The sequence below is a fragment of the Anolis sagrei genome, chromosome 1, assembly GCF_037176765.1.
Source record: "Anolis sagrei isolate rAnoSag1 chromosome 1, rAnoSag1.mat, whole genome shotgun sequence".
NCBI classification, from domain to species: domain Eukaryota; kingdom Metazoa; phylum Chordata; class Lepidosauria; order Squamata; family Dactyloidae; genus Anolis; species Anolis sagrei.
The window spans coordinates 43,427,740-43,448,716 of record NC_090021.1 but is presented as its reverse complement, the minus strand read 5'-3'; the positions used below and the strand labels follow the sequence as shown (position 1 = coordinate 43,448,716).

Genomic DNA, 20,977 nt, shown 5'->3' with positions numbered 1-20,977 from the left:
GATCATGATTCCCTATTCCTAGATCATAATATCTGTAGGTTTTTCCTCATTCCCCGATCCCAATCCATCGCAAAGCTACAGAACCACTATGACAGTCTGTTGTGTTGGATTTCCAGTAGGGGGCTGTAATGCTGTAGCAATGGGACCACAGGGAAGGCTGCAGGCTGGTAGGCCACTTTCTCAAGTTAATTAACGTGTGCAGCTCAGCAAAGTCACCACGTCCCACTCAAAACGCTGATCTTGCCTCTCCCTCCTTCAGCTACTTTTTCACAGAAATGGGAGATGTGGAGGCTGTCCTTTCCAGGCACCGCAGGAGAAAGTCCACACTCAGGCTGAGCTGCATTCAGCTGCCAACTCTCTCCGAGCGTTGTTTTTCTTCTCTTCTCATTTTTAAGGAGCACTTAGCCAGATGGTCCGGGTTTTTCTTCATTTTTATTTTTCCAAAAAAAAAAATGTATTGTGCGTTGGTTGGATGTGTGTTTGAAGACGCTGCCAGCTTCACAAAAAAGAAAAAAGAGAGAGAAAGAATGAGTAAAATAAAGCACCATTTGTTGCCTATATCTTGGTATTTGGCCAGAGCCAAGACAGCATTGAAAGAAAAGATCTTAAAGAAATCACATTTCAGTTCTGTGGAAATTTTTGGATGGGCAAGATCAGAGCACGGGGTCCTTTGAGTTCACCATCCAATGTTTCCTAAGTGTGGTCACTCAGTCATGCTTCGGGAAATTTGCAAAGCAGGGTGTGAAAACAATAATTCTTTTTCTCTGTGGATCGAACTAGATGTGTAGGGGAAATGTGTATGCACTGTGATTTTCCCTCTCACAATGGGGCTATCATTGAAATATTGTATCAAGAATTACGGCTGCAAGTTAGATGCATGCTTGTCTCCATGATAAAAAGGTAAAGGTTTCCCCTGACATTAAGTCTGGTCATGTCCAAATCTGGAGGGTGGTGGTCCTCTCCATTTCTAAGCCAAAGAGCTGGTGTTGTCCATAGACACCTCCAAGGTCATGTGGCCAGCATGACTGCATGGAGCTCCATTACCTTCCCACCAGAGCAGTAACTATTGATCAACTCACATTTGCATGTTTTCAAACTGCTAGGTTGGCAGAAGCTGGGGCTAACAGTGGGAGCTCACTCTGCTCCCTGAATTTGAATCGCCAACCTTTCAGTCAGCAAGTTTAGTAGCTCAGTGGTTTAACCCACTGCACCACCAGAGGGCCTTCCCTGATATTCACATGCAAAACAAAGCATGTTAAATGTTAAGATCCAAATACAAATGCAAGATAAAGAGAACCGATAAATAGATTATTTTACCTCTGCCAAAATCCTAGCTGCACAAATATCCAATTTGACTGTTAGTCATGCTGAAATAGATTCATTGAAATCAGCACATCTTTTTAGTCATGACTAACTCCAGCTCCATTAATGTCAATAAAGCCATTCTAAGTTTGATGAGAGAGAGCTGGAATGCTATTGATAGTCCCAACAAGAGAGTGAATCAATGGCATTTACAAAGCTGTCTCCAACTGTTATCGAGCCACAGTGACAACCCCCTCCCCAAGATTTATAGTTCACCAAGGGCTCAGAAATAAATATACATTTTTTTTCCTTTTTATAAAAGATCCTTTCTGGAATTGCGCACATTCGAAGCACCAGGAGATCGAAACCAAACCAGCAGCAGCTGTAAACCCCTCAACCAGTGGTTCTCAACCTATGGGTCTCCAGGTGTTTTGGCCTACAACTCCCACAGGTTGAGAGCCACTGGCCTAAATTCTATCATATCTAACTCTTTAATACATTGCATCTGCTTTATGATTTTGTTTAAGTTTTATCTTTCAACTGTGTACGGTATCTAATTTTTAATATAGAGAATCATAAAATTATTGAGTTGGAAGAGACCTCGTGGGCCATCCAGTCCAACCCCCAGCCAAGAATCAGGAAAATCGCATTCGAAGCACCTCTGACATATGAAATGTATATAAACTGCTTCTTAGAGATACATCAAAATGTAACTTAGATACAGCCACTTCTTTGTGACCCTGTTCAGATAATCTTCTGGGAATGGAAAAGGTTGGGCAAATCCCTCTGGCTATTTCCCAAGCCAGATAATCATTACATTCATTTTATGTATGCAAAGACAGGTGACTTCCTTTGCCAGTTAGATAAACCCAAAGGTTGATACTAGTCACATGAAGCTGGGAGTCTGGTGCTTCTTCACATAAATAGAAGCTTAGAGTATATGCATTCATTAGCTCTTTTATTGACAGCCAAGCCCTTGATTACCCAAGATCAGCACCTTTGTCCCTTGGGTCTTGCACCTTTGTTTCCTAAGATCCATATCTTTGTTTGGCATAGAATTGGACATTTGAGTTCATCAGATGCTCATCAACATTTCTTTATCATTTGTTTACCCGGGACTGTGCCTTCCCAGGGAGCATCTCTGCAGCCGATTGGTCCTTCACTCTGACCAATCACCGACTGCCAACCCCAGCACAGATCCTAGCCAGCCTCTTTTCTGGCCAATCAGGGGAGGGAGTGGGAGGTCTGAATAGCTATCAGAACTATATAAGATGACTTAGATTTTTCTATATGTTTCTTCTTGAAAATGTTAAAGCGAATTGCTGTACTTGCATCCTTTTGGGCCAAATTGTAATAAACATCTGTGGTGAATTGGTTTCTCTGACCTGGCCTATCTGGTTTAGCATATGCTTACCAGACATGGACTCTCTAACTGCGGTCCTAACTAAGTCACTGCACAATGACTGATTCTGTGGATCTACTCCAGTTGTGACTACCAGTAGGATTCAGACCTAAGTCTGGATCCAATCCAGTGACTCTAGCACCTGATATTCAATGGCATACTCATATACAACATCTAGTTGTCCAGTGTAACATCATTTTTCTTAATTGATGTTGACAGAATTTCTCATTCAGTTTTAAAAGGCTTTTAGTTATTTTATCTAAAATGCTTTTTAAAAGCTTGCTAAACTTCAGGTCACTTGTATTTCTTGCATTAATATTAAATTCCTTGTATTGTCTGTTCATTATCATTAGCACAGGAAGGCAAATTTGATTCAGTAGGCATCACTAAAACATGGTGGGATGAGTCTCGTGACTGCAACAAAGTAATGAAAGAGTAAAACTTATTCCAACGAAAAAGACCAAACAGAAAAGGAAAAAAAAAATACATTATATTTCATGGATGTCTGTACCTGTGGGATCCATGACTTAGAGCATGAAAATCAAGTTGAACATGTAAGGATATAAACATTAAAGGGGAGAGAAATAACTATATGATGTGTCTACTACAGCTCTTTGTGGGTATCTATTATAGTTCTGCTAGATTGAAGATTTGGATAATGCAAAATGAACAACCATTCAAAAAGAAAGGAGAGCTGCCTCCATTATCTGTCTACACTGTAGAATTAATGCAACTTGACACCACTTTTAATTATCATTGCTCAATGCTATGGGATCATGTGAGTTGCAGTTTACAAGTCTTTAGCTTCCTTTACTAAATACTTTTGGTGCCTCACCAAACCACAGCTCCCATAGTTCCATAGCATTGAGTCATGGATGTATAAGTGTTGTTAAATTGCATTAATTCTACAATGTAGATGTACCCTAAGACTGTTGTTTGCATCCACGTTGAAATAGAGCAAACTGTGCCTCATTTTCCTATTCATCACATTACATTACAGCTGGTTAACCAATTTCAGGCCTAGCTGTTACCACATACCTGTGGGATGCATATATGAGGGGCATTCATCAAAGACTTCCCCTGACCCACTTCCTGTGAACTGAGAGCAATTAAACTTGGCACAGTTATTAGTCCTTCTCTACATAGGTGCCACCCAGGGACACACACTTATCTCATCTTTTTAAGCAACTATAAACACCTCGCTTGCAGAAGTCAACAGGTTGCTCCAAAAGCCATGTTACGACTTTGGAAATCAGTCTCATCATCTGAAAAATGCTTGCCCTTCAAAAATAACTTCATTGTTGGGAAGAGGTGGAAGTCCAATGGTGCAAGGTCAGCTGAATAAGGGGGATGCAGTAGAATTTTAAAGCCTCAGGAGCATGCTTCCATTTGGGCAACATGTGAGTTGTGAACTGGTTCATTGTCTTGCAGAAGGCAGACACCTTTGGTGAGCATGCCATGTCTCTTGGTTTTGATGGCCTCCTGAAATTTCTGCAGCAATGAAGCATAGTGTGCCCCAGTGATCATGGTACCCTTTGCTAAGAAATCCATCAATACTACTCCGTGCTGGTCCCAAAATACTGTGAGCGTGACCTTGCCTGCCGAGAGTTGGGCACGTGTCATCTTTGGCAGCGGTGAGTCTTGATGCTTCCATTGCATCATCTGGACTTTAGTCTCAGGATCATAGTGATGGACCCAGGTTTCATCCTGTGTGATCAGTCTGTTGAAAAAGTCCTCCTGGGTTCCATGGCACATCATCGATAGTGCCTGAGACTTGTTCCTGCTTCTGGAAAGGTTTGAGAAGCTGGGGGATCCAGCTAGTGGATATCTTATGCATGTGAAGATGGTCTTGGATGGTTTTTTTCCCCACAGACCTCACACTAATCTTGACATGGGTTAGGTGGCGAATGGTTATGCTGTGATTTTCCAAAATGGTGACCTCCACTTGCTGGATAGTGTGTTCATCAATGGCAATTTCATCCTGAAATTGGAGCTGTTTGCACTGAAGTCCGGCCACATTTGAATGGATAATGCCAGTTCTTGACTCCATCATATGATAGTGAATCATCACCATAAATCTCTTTCATCTCATCAAACATCTCCTTTGGTGTGCGGCCTTTCAAGTAAAGGAACTTGAGGACTGCTCTGTATTCCACTGGGGCCATTATCAAACCTCACACCACTTCAGCACCTGTAAAATCAAGACCATATCAGTTCTGAGTTGTAAATTGGCATGTAACCTATAGAGACTTATATCATTACAGATGTGCAGTTTCATTGTCCTGTGATAAATAGAAGTGGGTCAGGGGAAATCTTTAATTAATGCCCCTCTATATTGCCCAAATATTATAGACAAAAGGGGTATGCTCAATTAATTAATTAATTAATTAATTATCGGCATTTGTAGTCCTCCTTTCTCAGCCTTACGACGAGTCATTAAATTTTGGAGATGGTAAGGTCACCATTTCACATGGAAGTAAAATAAGGCTGAACTGTTTTGTGTGAGTGGGTAACTAATACATTTGAATTGAATGTACTGCTGGATTTCTAGGAGACTTTTTATAGATCAGGAAAATTATTTGCCTCCTTGTTGTTTCAGTCCTCACAAACCGCCTTCCAGAGGTTTACAGACTTCCTTTTTAGGAAGGTCTTCAGTTGGCTGTTTTATTTGCTTAGTTTGTGATTTTCAATCATGTTAAGAATTTCTTATTATTCTTTGTTGTGTCTTTCTGCTGACTGCTTTTATATTTTGAAATACTACTGTGATCTATCTGAAGTGGGTGGACTATAACTTTCTTAAAATTAGATATATATATAAAGAGTAGCACCAACAAAATGTTTCTGCTCCTGCTCCACCTCCACAAAGTATGCTACCAAAATGAAAGAATGTTTGCAATAGACAACATGGGATTGTATGTGGAAGAAATCCAAGCTCTAGTTTTGGTATTGAAAATACATTCCAGTATGTCTTTTGCAACAAGCTCTGGTGTGTGGATTTCATCATTCTGAAGAGGGAGGTGGGGAAATTTGGTAAACTGTCTATTTCCATTGCAAATCAACCCTCCCACTAAAGTTATGGAAGTTTATTTCCTTGCATTTCTGTTTCTCTTTCTTCAAGATCTTGTAAGATTTGCTGGACCCAAGCAAAAGTAACATTAGTGCAGAACAAGCCATGTCCTGATTAGCTTTTGCAGGAAAAACCTGGAACTATAGATGTCATGATCCCACAACCAGTGTACTCCTTGGACTGGGACAGGGGTTTTCTGGAAGTTTTAATTTTAAAGAATGTATTTTCCAATAACTGCAAATGTTTATGTAATTTGACAAGGATTAGATGTTTGTACTACCCTATATGGCACTTTCTCTAAGGCCCCTTCTACACAGCTGTATAACATCCACATTGAACTGCGTTATATGGCAGTGTGGACTCAGATAACCCAGTTCAAAGCAGATATTGTGGATCATCTGCCTTGATATTCTGGGTTATATGGCTGTGCGGAAAGGCCCTAAGAAACAGAAATTTCAGACTTTACTGTGTCCAGGCAAGGAGGAACAGCTAGTCTAAGGTGCAAATATCAACAGGTTCCTGTATACTCAAGGACTTTGATTCCATGGATAATGGGAACCAGTGTCAAAGGAATGTGTTCATGTTTTGCAGTCCTTAAATCAGTGAGAGCTGTTGGGATTTTCGATCAAGCAACATTGCTTTGGGAGTGAAGAACTCTTGTCTTGTTCCTGGCTCAGGCCTTTGTTCACAACGCAAGATTCATTTTCATGCTTTGTTCCTTGTTTTATGGATATACCTTTGGCTTCATGCTCATGTTTTGTTCCTTGTTTCTTGGACTTATTTTGGGATTCATGTTCATGTTTTGATCTTTGTTTCTTGGGATTACCTATTGCCTTTGGGACTTGCTTTTTTCATTAACTCTTGGATTTTTATGCTTCAATTTGCATTGGGTGCCTTTTCCCTTTTTATATGTACTCCTGGTGGCGCAGTGGGTTAAAGCACTGAGCTGCTGAGCTTGTTGATCGAAAGATCGCAGGTTCGATTCCGGGGAGCAGCGTGAGCTTCCGCTGTCAGCCCTAGCTTCTGCCAACCTAGCAGTTCAAAAACATGCTAATGTGAGTAGATCAATAGGTACCGCTCCGGCGGGAAGGTAACGACGCTCCATGCAGTCATGCCGGCCACATGACCTTGGAGGTGTCTACAGACAACGCTGGCTCTTCGGCTTAGAAATGGAGATGAGCACCACACCCCAGAGTCAGACATGACTGGACTTAATGTCAGGGGACTACCTTTACCTTTTACGTATCAAGAAACTGTTTGCTACCATGTTTGTTTCTTGGTGAGTGCTGTGAGCAATGTGAACTCTTGCTTAGGTGCAATATACATGAAGTTACACCAAGATCTGGCTTGATATTTTGCTAAGCATTGCAAGATAATGATTCTCCAGAAACTTTAAAAGAAAATATACAGATTTGCTTGACAATCTGGTGTATTTTTATGTTCTGCTCAAAGATTCAAGAACCCTCTCCCTCCTTGCCTTTCAGCCAACCTATCTGTCACTGATCTGCGTTTTACAAGAACACAAAAATAACCCAAAGAAGGCAAAATGTATAAAAGAGCTGTTAAAAATAAAGTGTTTGGGATGACTTGTCAAGTCACATTGCAAGAAAAGGAGATTGGTGTCTCTAGCAGGGAGAGATTCCCCAGATTTCTCATGAAATAAATGCTTAATATGGTAAGCAGTCACATCGCTTTAAATCTGAAGCAATGTTACATTTTGTGATGCACATTTCAAAGATGGAATACAATATAGGTTGCATTTGAAATATGAATCTCAGATTCATGTGTGATCATCACTAGCTCTGAAGACATGAACCATGGTAACCTTTCAGCACACCTGTGATCAAAACCTCTCAAGGTAACTTCTTGACAAGGGTCTCTGTGGCAGCGAAAAACAGGCCAGCAATATGAGAGCTAAAAGCACTAAGATTCACACAAGACTCTTTTCCAAGGCTCTTAGAACAAGAGCCATGCTAGCTTCAGCCCCTTAGAAGTTTCAGCTATATATAGTTCTGGCTCATACTGAACCATTTGCCTCCTGGCTGGAGATCTCTTTAGCAATAACAAACTGAGATTACATGAAGAACCTAAATTTAAAAAAGAATTTCTCCCCTGCAGGGCTATATTACTTCCACTATCTACAACTGTCATATCTATAAAGGGCAAAGATCTGGGGAGAAGGAGGAATCAGCATTTGTTCACAAGCCCTGCTACAAAATGGACAAAATGGACAAAATTCAGAAAACTGTCCTAGATATGATTCTTTTATTGAATTTACATATGCATAAGGATTGATATTCCAGTGCCACCTTTGCTTTCTGGTGATTCAATGTCCACAAACTTTGTTTGATGCACCAAATAATAAAAAAAAATCATACAAGTCATTTCAGGCTGTATATATAAGGTATACATGAAACACAAGAAAAGCCATTGAAATCTGCAAACATGTGGACAATTTCAACAGAAAGGAGGAAACCATGAAAATGAACAAAATCTGGCTATCAGTATTAAAAATCTCTAACATCGGGACAGTAAATAAAGAACAACACCAAAAAAAGTGAATTCCAGACAGGAAACAACCAGGGCCAGCTAACAACTCCCAACAAAGGATTTCCCCAGGCAAGAAGCAGCCAGGCTTTGAAGCTGTAAGACAACTGAATGCTAATCAAGGTTTTCAATTGCAACATTCACACCTGCCTCAAGCAGACAAGAGTTCTTTCTCTCTCAATTTCATTTTTTCACCTTGGGTCTCATCTCCAAGATATTTCATTGTGGATATGCAAATACAGGTATTCCAGAATCTGAAACAAAAGCTCTTCCGGTCCCAAGTATTTCAGATATGGGACTCTCAACCTACAGAATACTCCTTGCAAGCTCTGATCCGAGTTTAATACAGGAAGGGACCTGCAGTTCTAATATTGCTTTTATATGAGCTCATCCAATGCAACTGAGGCACCATCTACAGTGCCATATGATGCAGTTTCATAACTGCATTGACCTGCATTATATGGCAGTGTAAATGCAGCCTGACTTTTGTTCAGGCTGTACAGAATAGGCCAACCTCTTTATTACAATTTTATGCAAAATTTTACACCATATCAGTTGTCAGATATATCCCTCAAAATTTCCAAAAACTGTAGCTAGATAAGAGGGCTACGGAGGATGTCTACATTCAGATATAGAGTGCATCTACACTACCAAATTATAGCACTAATAGTCACAGGAGTACTTCAGATGTCCAGACTTTGGTCCCAGCCAGTATGGTCACTGGCCAAAATTTTAGGGAATTGAAGTCTAAACATCTGGAAAATAAAAATTCAAGAACTACTGCATTAGAAAATGCCTGATGCAAATGTAGGCCTGTGACTCTATGATTGGTGTTTTTCTTTTCCTTTTATCTGATGCAGTGAACCTTCAAAAGCTTGCATGATGAAGTTTGTGCATTTTAGCTGGCTAATAAAGGTATCACTCCTTTGTATAAAAGTAAATGTAAAGGTATCCCGATATCAAGTCTAGTAGTGTCCAACTCTATGGGGTGGTGCTCATCTCCATTTCTAAGCCGAAGAGCTGTCGTCCATAGATGCATGGAGGGCAATTACATTTCCGCCTAAGTGGAACCTATTGATCTACTCACATTTGAGTGTTTTCGAACTGCTAGGTTGGCAGAAGCTAGGGCGAACAGCAGGAGCTCATGCCACTCCCCAGATTCGAACTGCCAACCTTTCAGTCAGCAAGTTCAGCAGCTCAGCAGTTTAACTCACTGCACCACCAGGGGGACCTTTGTGTATTTTGTATTATTTTAGAAAAGTCTGTGTAACTCATTAAACGATAAATCCCAGGTTTCCATAGGATGAAGCCATGGTAGCCTTCCATCTAGAAACCAATGCCCTCACTGAGGGAGAACATGCAGGTCAAGAATAGGACTCCACAGCCACCTACGTACCCACTGCCAGTACACCGAACTTGGAGGGCAATCTTACTTGGACAACAAGGGATCACCTAAGTAAAGTAAAGAAAGCTAAAATAGTATCAAGCTTCTAGAATTGGGCCTGGGCCCCATGCAAGCCGCCTCGAGTCCCTTCGGGGAGATGGAGGCGGGGTAGAAAAATAAAGTTGTTGTTGTTGTTGTTCTCCTTCTTCTTTGTCCAATATGTCAATGCTCACTTTCAACTCTTCGGGTTTGTAATAAAAATGGAATTTAAAATCAGGGATATAATGTTAAGGGATTTTGACAGTGACATGGAACTTAAGCCATTAAAACTCATTGTTTTTCAACACTAGTTTGGATGTTGTGCTCAGTGGACATTATAAAAGAGTAGCACTCTCATCCTCTCCCTCACACCCACCACTGCCCCTCTCAAAATCACAGCATGGCTTTTCTAGGCAAGTAGCTCTTATGTAATCTTCTTCCTCCACTTCTGAGGGTGGGACAGGAGCAAAGGACAGATGGGCAGTTGTTATGAAATGGAAAGAGGAAAGATGATCTTTTGGCAAGGACTGAGGAAAGGTCATGTTAAACAGCGTTTGCGTCAACTGAGATTGCAGCAATTGTGTTCTTTGAGGTGCAGTGGGGTTGGAGTGACTTGACAGAAAACAACCCACCAAGGAAGGGACCCACCAAGGAAGTTTCTTATGCAAGCAACATCTGCTCAGGAGAGATATTTCAGATACATGTCTGCCTGTTGCTTTCCGTGGTCCCTTATGCTTCCTCCTTTTGTTTGTCAGTTATTTCTTGTTGCTCAATGGTAGCTGAATGCTTCAAGAAAGGACAGTTCCATGCTTTGGCTAGGCTTGTTTGCTTGCCTTGTGCAATAGTGCCCATAGTCAGGATATTGGTGTACTAGAAGAACTGTTCTTATTGAGATTAGTATTATAGTTCGAGCGGTCCATGACCACTCGGACTAGGACACTAATCAATGTAAGAACATATCTTCTAGTACACTAGTATCCTGCTTATGGCCCCTACTGTGTTTTATGAATTTTAAATTTGTATTATGTGATGTTTTATGTGTGTTCGCTGTTGTAAACTTATGTTGTTATCGTTTATATGCTAATGTATTATTTATTTTATGAGCAGCACTCTGGAGTGCTTTTGTGAGCTGTCCGAGTCCCCTCGGGGAGATGGTGGCAGGGTATAAATAAAGATTATTATCATTATTGCACAATGCAAGCAAACAAGCATTGCAGCTGGACTGTCACCTTTGGTGATGATCCCTATCTCATGATGCCATGTATATCCTGCTGCCAGCTGCCTCCTCTCTGATATTATCCCCTTCTTGTTCTTGATGGGTAAAACCTGTCAACAGCTCCCAATCCTGCAAAGTTCCTGTCACCTACTTTGGTGTGATGAGTCCCTCTGCTTCTGCGCTGACATGTTGGCAATAAAGTGACGTCAAGGAGTTGGATTTTTCTCTCCCTTCTCCACTTCAATATTACAAAGCTGTCTGTTTTCCTTTTATATTGTAGTTATATTCTCCTCTTTTTGTTTGTTTTGTTTTCCAAAACCAAAATTGCAAAAATTCTCTATAATAAAAAATACACAACTGCACGAAGGTGAAGTTATGAAGGTATGTGGAAATACAATTACTGGACCATAAATTGTCAAATCTGCATAATTGAAGAGGTGCAATATTGAAAGTGCTCAACCTGATATGTATTCAGTCAATAATGAGTTTGCACCATAGAGGCCTACATAAATATCCACCATGTCCAAGTACATTGGAAATTTTTCTTTTGGACATCACAGGATTCTGGAAATATATGTTTTATTAGAGTGGTCTGGATGGCCACTCAGGAATAATACTTTTTAGTTCTGTGATTCTTAACTCCAAGATTCGTTTTTGCAGTTTTTACATTGACTGAAATCTAAGGCACAGATGTCAGCAATGACGAAGAGGGCCTTTGCACAGTTAAAACTGTGCATGTTCCTTGAGAAGCCAGATCTGGCCACTGTGGTACATGCCTGTGTTACATCCCGCCTGGATTATTGTAACACCCTCTATGTGGGACTGCCTCTGAAGAGTGCTCTGAAACTTCAGCTGGCCAAAGAGCTGCAGCCAGGTTGCTTACTGGGAATGGTTACAGGGAGTGGACAACCTCCATTACAGCAGCTCTACTGGCAGCCAGTCTGCTGCCAGGCACAATTCAAAGTGCTGGTTATAACCTTTAGATGGTTCAGGTCCAGGCTATTTGGCTGATTGCACCCCCTTGTATGAACCTGAGGTCTTCAGGAGAGGCCCTTCTCTGTCTCACCTCCATCTCAAGCTCAGTCGGCAAGGAGAGAGCAGGCCTTCACGGTAGCTGCCCTGTGACTCCCTGCCCAGGAAAGCCAGAATGGCCCCTTCCCTGCTATCTTTCCAGCAGCAGACTAAAACCTTTTTATTCAGACAGGCTTTTAAAGATGAAGGTTTTTCAAAACAAGTCAGGGGGTGCTGTGGTTTTTAACTTTGAATAGGTTTTAATGGATTTTAACTTATTTTTAAATAGTTTATATTTACTTCTGTTTTAATGTTAGTATATTTGTATATTTCAAATTGTATGCTAATGCTTTTATTTTAAGCTGCTTTGAGTCTCCTTCGGGAGAGTTCAAGTGGGATAAAAATAGATAGTAGTAGAATTATTATTATTGTTATTATTACTATTTGGGGAAATCTAGCAGTTCACAAGTTAAATAAGAGTCAGCAAGAAGCCAATGTAACAGGAGTATGAGACTATGGTGCCAGATTAATTGAAGTCATAATATGTCTCTATTCAGCTTTGATCAGAACTCACCTGGAATATTGTGTCCAATTCTGGGCACCACCAAAAGATATATTGAAAAAAAATATTTTCATGCCATTAAGCCCTTATAAAAGCATCTAGATTTGATCAACTCCCAAGGGGTTAGATGTTGCTGACCTAAGTTGCCATTAGCACTTTAATCTACAGGATGAAGGATAGGATTTGTCATGAATTGCATGAAGGGTTTTGGCTGCCTACTGCCTGCTCATTTACAATAAGAAGTTAATGTGAACGGTTGGGCAATAATGCAAGGACTTTTTAAAAATTACGCACCAATCTCTTGTTCTAAGGATTTGTTTAGCATACTTTGGGTTGCTGACAGTTACCAGCAGACAAAAATGGGAGCACCCAGCCAATGTTTATATTGTTCTAATATATTTAGTTTCCTACCCATTCTCTCATCAACTGCAATGCTCCCACTTAACAGTTCAGTTACAGGTGGAGCCTTTGTGTGTGTGTGTGTGTGTAGCTGCCAGTTTTGTCATTTACTCCCTTACTTTCATATTACGAGCCAGGAACATAACCGCAGCTGTTTGGCAATGGAATCAGATGCACAATAGTGGGGTTTTTTTAAAGAAAGGAAAGGAACATTGCAATCATAATTGACAGGCTTTCTTGTTTTCTGTGCTTAGAAAGAAAGCTTGGCACTATTTCAAAAATTGCTCTTTTTCTTTTTGGAGGCTGCCATTTTCTCTGTTGGAACAAGTAAACTGATGATTTTAAAAGCTAGGTTTTATTTTAAAAGTGAAAGCTTAGTCCTATACTGGTCTTTCAACAGGTAGGTTGTGACTATGCCAGAAAACAAGGCGAGTCGTCCAAATGACATAAATACCATTTGCATTATTTGTTTTCAGAATAAAAGAAAATAGATGAGATCTAGAAATGCAGCAACATAGTCTCATGGCATTAAAGGAAATTCCAAAGAAAGAGAACAAGTTGAGATGGCACGTACCACTCTAAAAACAAAAATCAACTGGAGCAGCTGTTGAACCTTAATTCACCACTGCTATCCGAGAAAGATTTGCCACAGCTATGCAGTTTTACACTATACAACTTGAGTTATATTTTAACTACAATTTTTCTAGCCTATGGAATTCTGGAATTTATTGTTTGGTGAGTCAGTATGATGTAGTGATTTGAGTGTTGGACCCACAGGGTGATCCTGGGCAAGTAAACTCTCTCAGCTTCAAAGGAAGGAAAAGATAAACCTGGGTTGCTGTGAGTTTTTCGGGCTGTATGGCCATGTTCCAGGCTGTATGTATGGCCATGCAAGCTAAACTCCTTTGAAGAAATCTTGCCAAGAAAAGTTGCCTTAAGGTCACCATAAGTCAGAAATGATGTAAGTCAGAAATGATGTAAATCAGAAATGATGAGATAGCACCTGTCAGTTTGGTGGGGCACTAGAACTCGCTGGAGAAGAATGCCAAATACCTCTCCTGAAAGTGCAAAATCAGGTTTATATAGGATGTAATAATGACACTTAAACTGTTGTTGAGCCAAGGTACCCCTCCCCAAAAGGTCGTGAACAATAAGAAACCTTCAAGCAAGAGATTTTATTTTTTTCTTTATTTTTAAACAATTTTCTGCAATTTCAAAGTTTTGCAATGTCAGAGCTGCTTAAAGTTCTTGTAGGACCCAGGAGCATCTGTATCCCGAACTCTAAAAGCTAAACTTGGATTTTGTGTATTGTTTGTATACTTTTTGTGTATTGCTTGTATAAACTTGTATCAAATGTATCCTGAAAGCATCTGCTGTCCCCGTGCCCTCTGTTTGCATAAGCTCCTGGGAACTGAGATCGCTATATAATTAACAAAAGTCTTTCTAGCTTTATCTAGCTTTTATCTCCCAAGCTAGATAAAATTAAACCCTTTATGTGTGTATGTGAGACAGATTATCTTTTTGTCACCAAGATGAGTTTAAGATGTCTTCCTGTTCAGACAAGGCTAAAGGCTTGTCATTCTCATGGAAGAGTAGGCTTAACAAATATGAATACATTAGCCTTCTGAATAGGCAGCCACGTCCCCAGTTATTTGGATTTGTCACCCTTTGCCTTTTGAATCTTACACCCTAGTCTCTGCAAAACTGTACACTTAAATTAATCAAGGAATCATCTGCATACTCACGTCATCATATCCCCAGTTTTGCGCCCTCCCAGGGGATGTCTGCAATGGATTGGACCTTTAAACTGTCCAACCATCAACCGTTTTTCTTCCCACCATGGGGATCTTCTCCTTCTGTCAGTGACATCAGGAGAATCTTTGACCTATCCCTGCATAGATCCTAGTTGGCTTTGCTTTTCAGCCAATTGGGGAGAGGAGAGGGAAGTCTGAATGTATTGTTTCTTTGTAAATATGTGTTTGCACCTTTTGAAGCGTGTTGTATGTACTTTCATCCTTTTTGGCCAAACTGAATAAACCTCTGTAGCATTGCTTTCAACCTGGAGTGCTTGTTTTCTGTCCTGGCTGATGTAGTTTAATGGAAGCTCATTGGGCATGTATCAGCAGTCCTAACTGAAATCTCAATAGGATCTAGAGTTATAACCATGTAGCATGAAAAAGGACATGACGAAATGTAATTCAGTGGTATTATTGTTGCCCCTACCTCCCCCCAAATCTACACACTCTCATAAACACATACACTTTTGAACAGTGCTTACAATAATTGTTCTTCTATATACTGTTTCTTATCCCACACATCTCATTGCAGTAACTTCCCATATCTTGGGTTGAAGTCATTCATATACAACCATGTCCCATCAAAATGATGGATGTTGATATGTCCAGTGGAGAAGTTGAGGATAATTCTGCAGAGTGGAAATCACCAGTGCCACCTGAATAGGCCAGTCACTGGCATTTTCCTGCCTAGACCTTCAAAAAGGCAAGAAGCCATGCAACAGTTGAGAGATAAAAGACGGTTGGAGCTCCTTTGAGGTTCTCCCAGGACAAACTAGGATTTTGCCTTTTGCCACTCTACTCAAAGAATGAGATGATTTCTTTTCTAGTCAAGAGTTATGGTATAGTACTCACATTGACCTGTGGATAAGTCGACCCAGGTTTTGGGGGTTAATTTTTTGAGTAAAAATTCTAGACTTACGTAGGGTAGCTGAGAGAAAAGTTAAGTAGAGAGGAAGGCTTTGCCCTCCATAAATTGCTCAGGCAGATTACCTTGCTTGGCTGCAAAGGTTTCATAGCACCTGTTGTGTCCTGGTTAGATTGGAGTCATTGCAGACTTTATTTGGGTGGGGAGCTCATGCTCTTGAGGGCAGCTTTCTCCTAAATTCTGACTTCCTAATTCACAGAGATGGTGGCACAGCAAGTAAAGTGTGTGGTGATCATACCACACACTTGGTATGCACCAGAGGGACAGAGATCATATTGTCCCTCTGGTGCGTGATGGTCACGTCCTCAAATAACATTTGTCTTTTTTCAGGTAGCAACAACACAGAACAATCAACCATAATATATAAACACATATATATAACAGCACAGAACAGGGTGTTTGAAACCGGTTTTATCTATGGTTGAGCCAAAGGCCATATATTAGAATTCAGCACCTTACAAAGGTGGCTTTTGTAAAGCACTCATTGTCAACAATATTATTTCTATGCCATAATTTTCTAACATGTCAATACTTTTGCTTCTATAGAACAGGGTGTTCCTTATTATTTACATTTGAGTTTGCAACATGTACTAATAGATGTGGAAGGATGTTTGCCAACTACTGAAATCAAATATTTCAAGGGGAGCCTGGGCTAAAATCTCACCTGGGAGGTGGAGGTTAGGAGTGTCAAGTAGATCTAAAAGCTGAGCCCAATGAAAAAGACATTTGTTCTGTTAAGTTGTGAAACTTTAACAAGAAAAGACCAGGGTGTGTGTGAAAGAGCCTTTCTCCTTGCTTTACTGGCAATTGGCCTGAAGCAAATAGAAACACTCCCTAGGAAAGATATTTTTCTGATCACTTGGCAATGTTGCCTGGAAAGAGTCAAAGGTCCAGCTAGAGGAATTAAAACCATGTTTGCTTCCTATATTAAACCTTTTAACAATTTATCTGCAACCCTGTTATATTTAACATACATATTTAAGGCTTGTTCCTTTGGGCAGGTTTTTTTTTTTTTTTAGGAAAGATGTATGTATATGGAAACCAAAGATTAATACTCTAACTACTGTGTTATTAGTATTTCTCAGTACAGCACATCCATGGCTGTTCCATGGCTGTTAGTTTTTGTTCCTGAAGACTATTGCTTCATGTCAAGCTTCTCCATATGGCACAGTTAAAGCAGTCTGATACCACTTGAATTGCCATGATTTCATCACATGGAATCTTGGTATTTATGGTTTCCTGAATTCTCTATTACACCCTCCTAAATGAAAGGATGAGAGCTCTAGGGCAGTGCTTCTTAAACCTTTCCATTCAGGACTCCTTTTGGTCCAATATTCTTTATGTGACCCTGGGTGTATAAATATATAAGATAGGTATAAAGATCAGACATTTTCAGATAAAGAATCAGAATTTGTAAGGCTTGCTAAACATGTTGATTTTCCCTTTGATGAAGTACAGATAAAGCATCTTCTGTAGAGTCCACTGTAAACACTGCACAACAGATTTGTGTAAATGCGAAAAACAACCACTAGGTGACCTTCAGAAAACTTATATTGTTGCCAATTTTTTGGGACCCCAACATTGAGCCAAGGGGACCCTTTTTTGTGTCGGGACACACAGTTTAAGAAGCAGTGCTCTATAACAACATTCTTCATGCTTCACCAAACTACAAATTCCAGCTTTCCATAGATTGAAATCATTGCAACCCTCAAATTGTTATAACTGTATATAGTGTGGCTATACTCAATATCTGCTCAAATGCTCTCTTCTGCACAGCTACCAAAACTACAGGAGCTCTGCCCATGTTTGGACTTGACCACCACTTTTGTCAGTGTAGAGATATTTGCATACATTCCCCATCTCAGAACGAAAACAATAAAATTAAAACACAACCCTGTTTGAGATGCACATTGTCTTCTAAGCATGATGCTTATTTATCCTGTCCTCAGTGAGCAGTTGATAAAATGGCAGCTAGAAATAACTGGGCCTTTGCAAACAGGCAACCTTTATAACTAAACAAAACGAAATCTTTGCAAATTATGTCTTGTGACTGGAAAGAACCTACAATTCAGCTTAATTAAACCATCCAAAGCATTGCTTCATGGGTATTTGAAATGCAATGTTTACCATCAGATCTTGTTTCAAATTTTGTTTCAGATGAGACAACACAAATAAATTGGGCAAAAGAATCCAAAGAGAAGTACAATCTCATCATCTCAAACATTCCATCTCTCGTTTCACATGTTCCTGGAAACCTATTGTGTCATAGATCTAGATTTCTACAGCACTGTTCAGAAGGCTTGTATAGTTTGGACTGTATTATAATTGAAATGAAAGCAAAGTGCAAGACATAGAATAAAATCAGCAGAACTACCAACGGTCTGTCAAACAGCCTCCCAATGAGGATGTCATGTTAACTCCAGAACTCAGTCTTACTGTCATCCATTTGTTTCCCTGCCACATAATATCACTTTAACTAGCTGTTATTATGCATTCATTCTTGGCCTCATTATTGTGTTTTCAGCATGTCAAGCTGACATATATTTGTTGCACTGATAATTGCTGAACATTCAAGGACCTGGAACATTAATATTAATTCCCACATTAAATTTCTCTAACTGAAATAGGGAGGGGGAAACCTTTTGCATCCCACTGTATGCATAATAACCTCTTGCAATTGTGAGGGTGAGCAGAACCAGAAATATCTTGCTTGTTTCCTATGTTGTAGTTCATGCTGAACCTTGTTTTCTAATATTCAGGGCTGTCCCTACGGTTACCCAGGTTAAGGCAATTACCCCAGATGGCAGTCGCTGGGAGACAATGGGAAGGTATTGAAAGAAGCCACCTCCTAAGGCAGTTACCCCATCACCAGTGGGGAAAACAGTTCAACTTTCCGGTTGGGTTTTGTACATGAAATGAGAGGAGGTGCCAGGATGTTGCTCAGGGGACACCCAGGTGTTTTACCATCCTGGGGGAGGCTTATTTCATGTCCCCGTATGGGAAACTAGAGCTAGCAGATGAGAGCTTACCCCGCTCCTCAGATTAAAACTGCCAACCTTTCAGTCAGAAGTCCTGCCGGCACAAGGGTTTAACCCACTGCGCCACCAGGGGATCCACTAATACTGACGTGAACAGCCATATTCCTGCATAAGAAGCATACACATTGAGGGTAAACATATTTTTGATGGAGGAGCAGTAAGTCAAGACATGTGTTGGTAACATTTTAATACCACAAGAGGAATATCCAAACAGTCCACTGTGAACAGTGTTATCATTAAATTGCTACCAATTTAAGTGGGACTCACACACCTAGGACTTTTTCACATGTCTGTTGTTTCATTGGAATCATTTTCTTTAAGCAAACAGAACTATGACATTATTGAACTGATCACTTTCACATGCTGCCACAGAATACAAAGCTGATAAATGTTGGCCAGGCTCTGGGGAAGATATGGGGAGCCAAGTAAGAACTGCAATGAGAGTCTGGAAATAAGGTGGGCACGTTAAGCTTCTCCTCCTACATGAAGAAGAAGAAGAAGAAGAAGAAGAAGAAGAAGAAGAGGAGGAGGAGGAGGAGGCGGCGGCGGCGGCATAGGTGCATCTACATGAGAGTTTTCTAACCTGTGTGTCATGACATGTTAGTGTGTTGGCTGCAGTGTGGAGGCATGTCACGTGAATGTGTAATGAGAAGCCTCTGAATCTATGTGAAATAAGCAAAAAAGCATATATATTTTAAAAATAAATGAAAGATTTTGATGAGTTGTGTTGTATCCCCATACATTTTGTTATTAAAATTTATGCATGTGTCCGTATTTTTATAAGGGGTTGGTTTAAACTCCAGTTTGCTAGTAAAACTAAATTACTGTGTTGCAAAATGATGCATGTTTAAAAAGTGTGTCACCAACATGAAATATTTTGAAAGCTCTGATCTACACTGTTGAATCAATGCAGTTTGGCACCAGTTTAACTGAGAGTTGTAGTATGGAGGGCACATCTGACTGTCAGAAAATATTAAATGTCTTGTAAAACTACAACTCCTGTTATTCCATTAATTAAGTTACGATAGTTAAACTCATAGTACTTCTTATAGCAGCTGAACCTGAGACTGTGGCTGGATCTACACTGCCAAATAATTCAGTGTAGAGCTATACAATGCTGTTTGAACTGCATTATTCAAACTGTATTATTTGGCAGTGTAATCCAGCCTTTGAGAGAAAGAGGAGGCAGATGAAATTGTTTTGCAAGCAGAGACACTGAAGTAGCCCAAGTTTCCTGCTTCTTTTGTACACTATCATTCATTCTGGGCTTCAGTTCCTCAAGTTGTAGTTTATGGCCTCCCTTATTGCCTCAGCTTTCCTTCATTATATCAGTCTTCTTTAAATAAAATCTGAGGTTTTAAACACAAAATGTGACTCGCATTCAAATCCAAGAAGAAATCCAGTAATTATGTCTGAACATTCACTATTGGGGCAGGAACCTGTTGCTGGAAGGAACTTTTCCTACCAGTTATATGTTCTGGTTGTTAAAATGCTAGTCTGTAAGCCACCAAGCAGATGTTCTCATAGCCTTCAAATCACAGTCTTTTCCTTCTCCTGGGAAAGCAGCTGTGTTACAGCCCTTATTAGAACTTTCTAATAGTCTGACAAATTTATTATCATTATTTTTGGATGTATAGAAAACCTTGTGGATGTGTAGAAAACCTTAAATGGTGCTCATTCAGGAGAGCTTAATAACATATTAAGCTGGACAGACTAGAGTGAACCATGAAGAGAAATGAAAAAGGATCTGTGTAATGCAGTGCTTCTCAAACTGTTCCTGCAAATGTTTTGGACTTCAGCTCTCAGAAATCCCAGCCAGTTTACCAGTTGTTAGGAATTGTGGGAGTTTATTTATTTATTTACTTCAATCATACCCCGCCTTTCTCACTCCAGAGGGGACTCAAGGCAGCTTACAACTTCGGCAAAATCCAATGCTGTATAAAAACATCACAACAAAAACAGGCCTCAACAACTATAAAATAATTAAACACATGAGCAGATAAAACACATAAAGCAATAAAATCAGATTAAAACATATAAAGTGCTTAACTCCATTCATCCATAATCCTTGTTTATAATCCTTATTCAGACTGTGTCAAAATATGTAAAATACATCTGGAGGAGTAGTTTGAGAAACTCTGGCGTAATTGATAGGAAAAATCTAGAGAGCTATATTTCTCTTCATATAGTTCAATGTAGCATGGATGGAATGCATTAGCGATAATAATCTAGGATTCACAAATCACAAAGTCTATCATTCTGTTCTAAACCAAACTGCGTAACATGTCT

General features: G+C 40.0%; 1 protein-coding gene across 1 annotated transcript in view; it reads right to left on the bottom strand.

Moving 5' to 3' along the window:
- Nucleotides 1-328: 328 nt before the first annotated feature.
- Nucleotides 329-20,977, bottom strand: part of RBKS (ribokinase) — a 109,197-nt gene continuing 88,548 nt past the window's right edge. Inside the window, exon 8 of the mRNA XM_060754114.2 lies at nt 329-496. Coding sequence (XP_060610097.2) covers nt 344-496 — 153 coding nt within the window. The 3' untranslated portion in view covers nt 329-343. The remainder of the gene's footprint in view (nt 497-20,977) is intronic.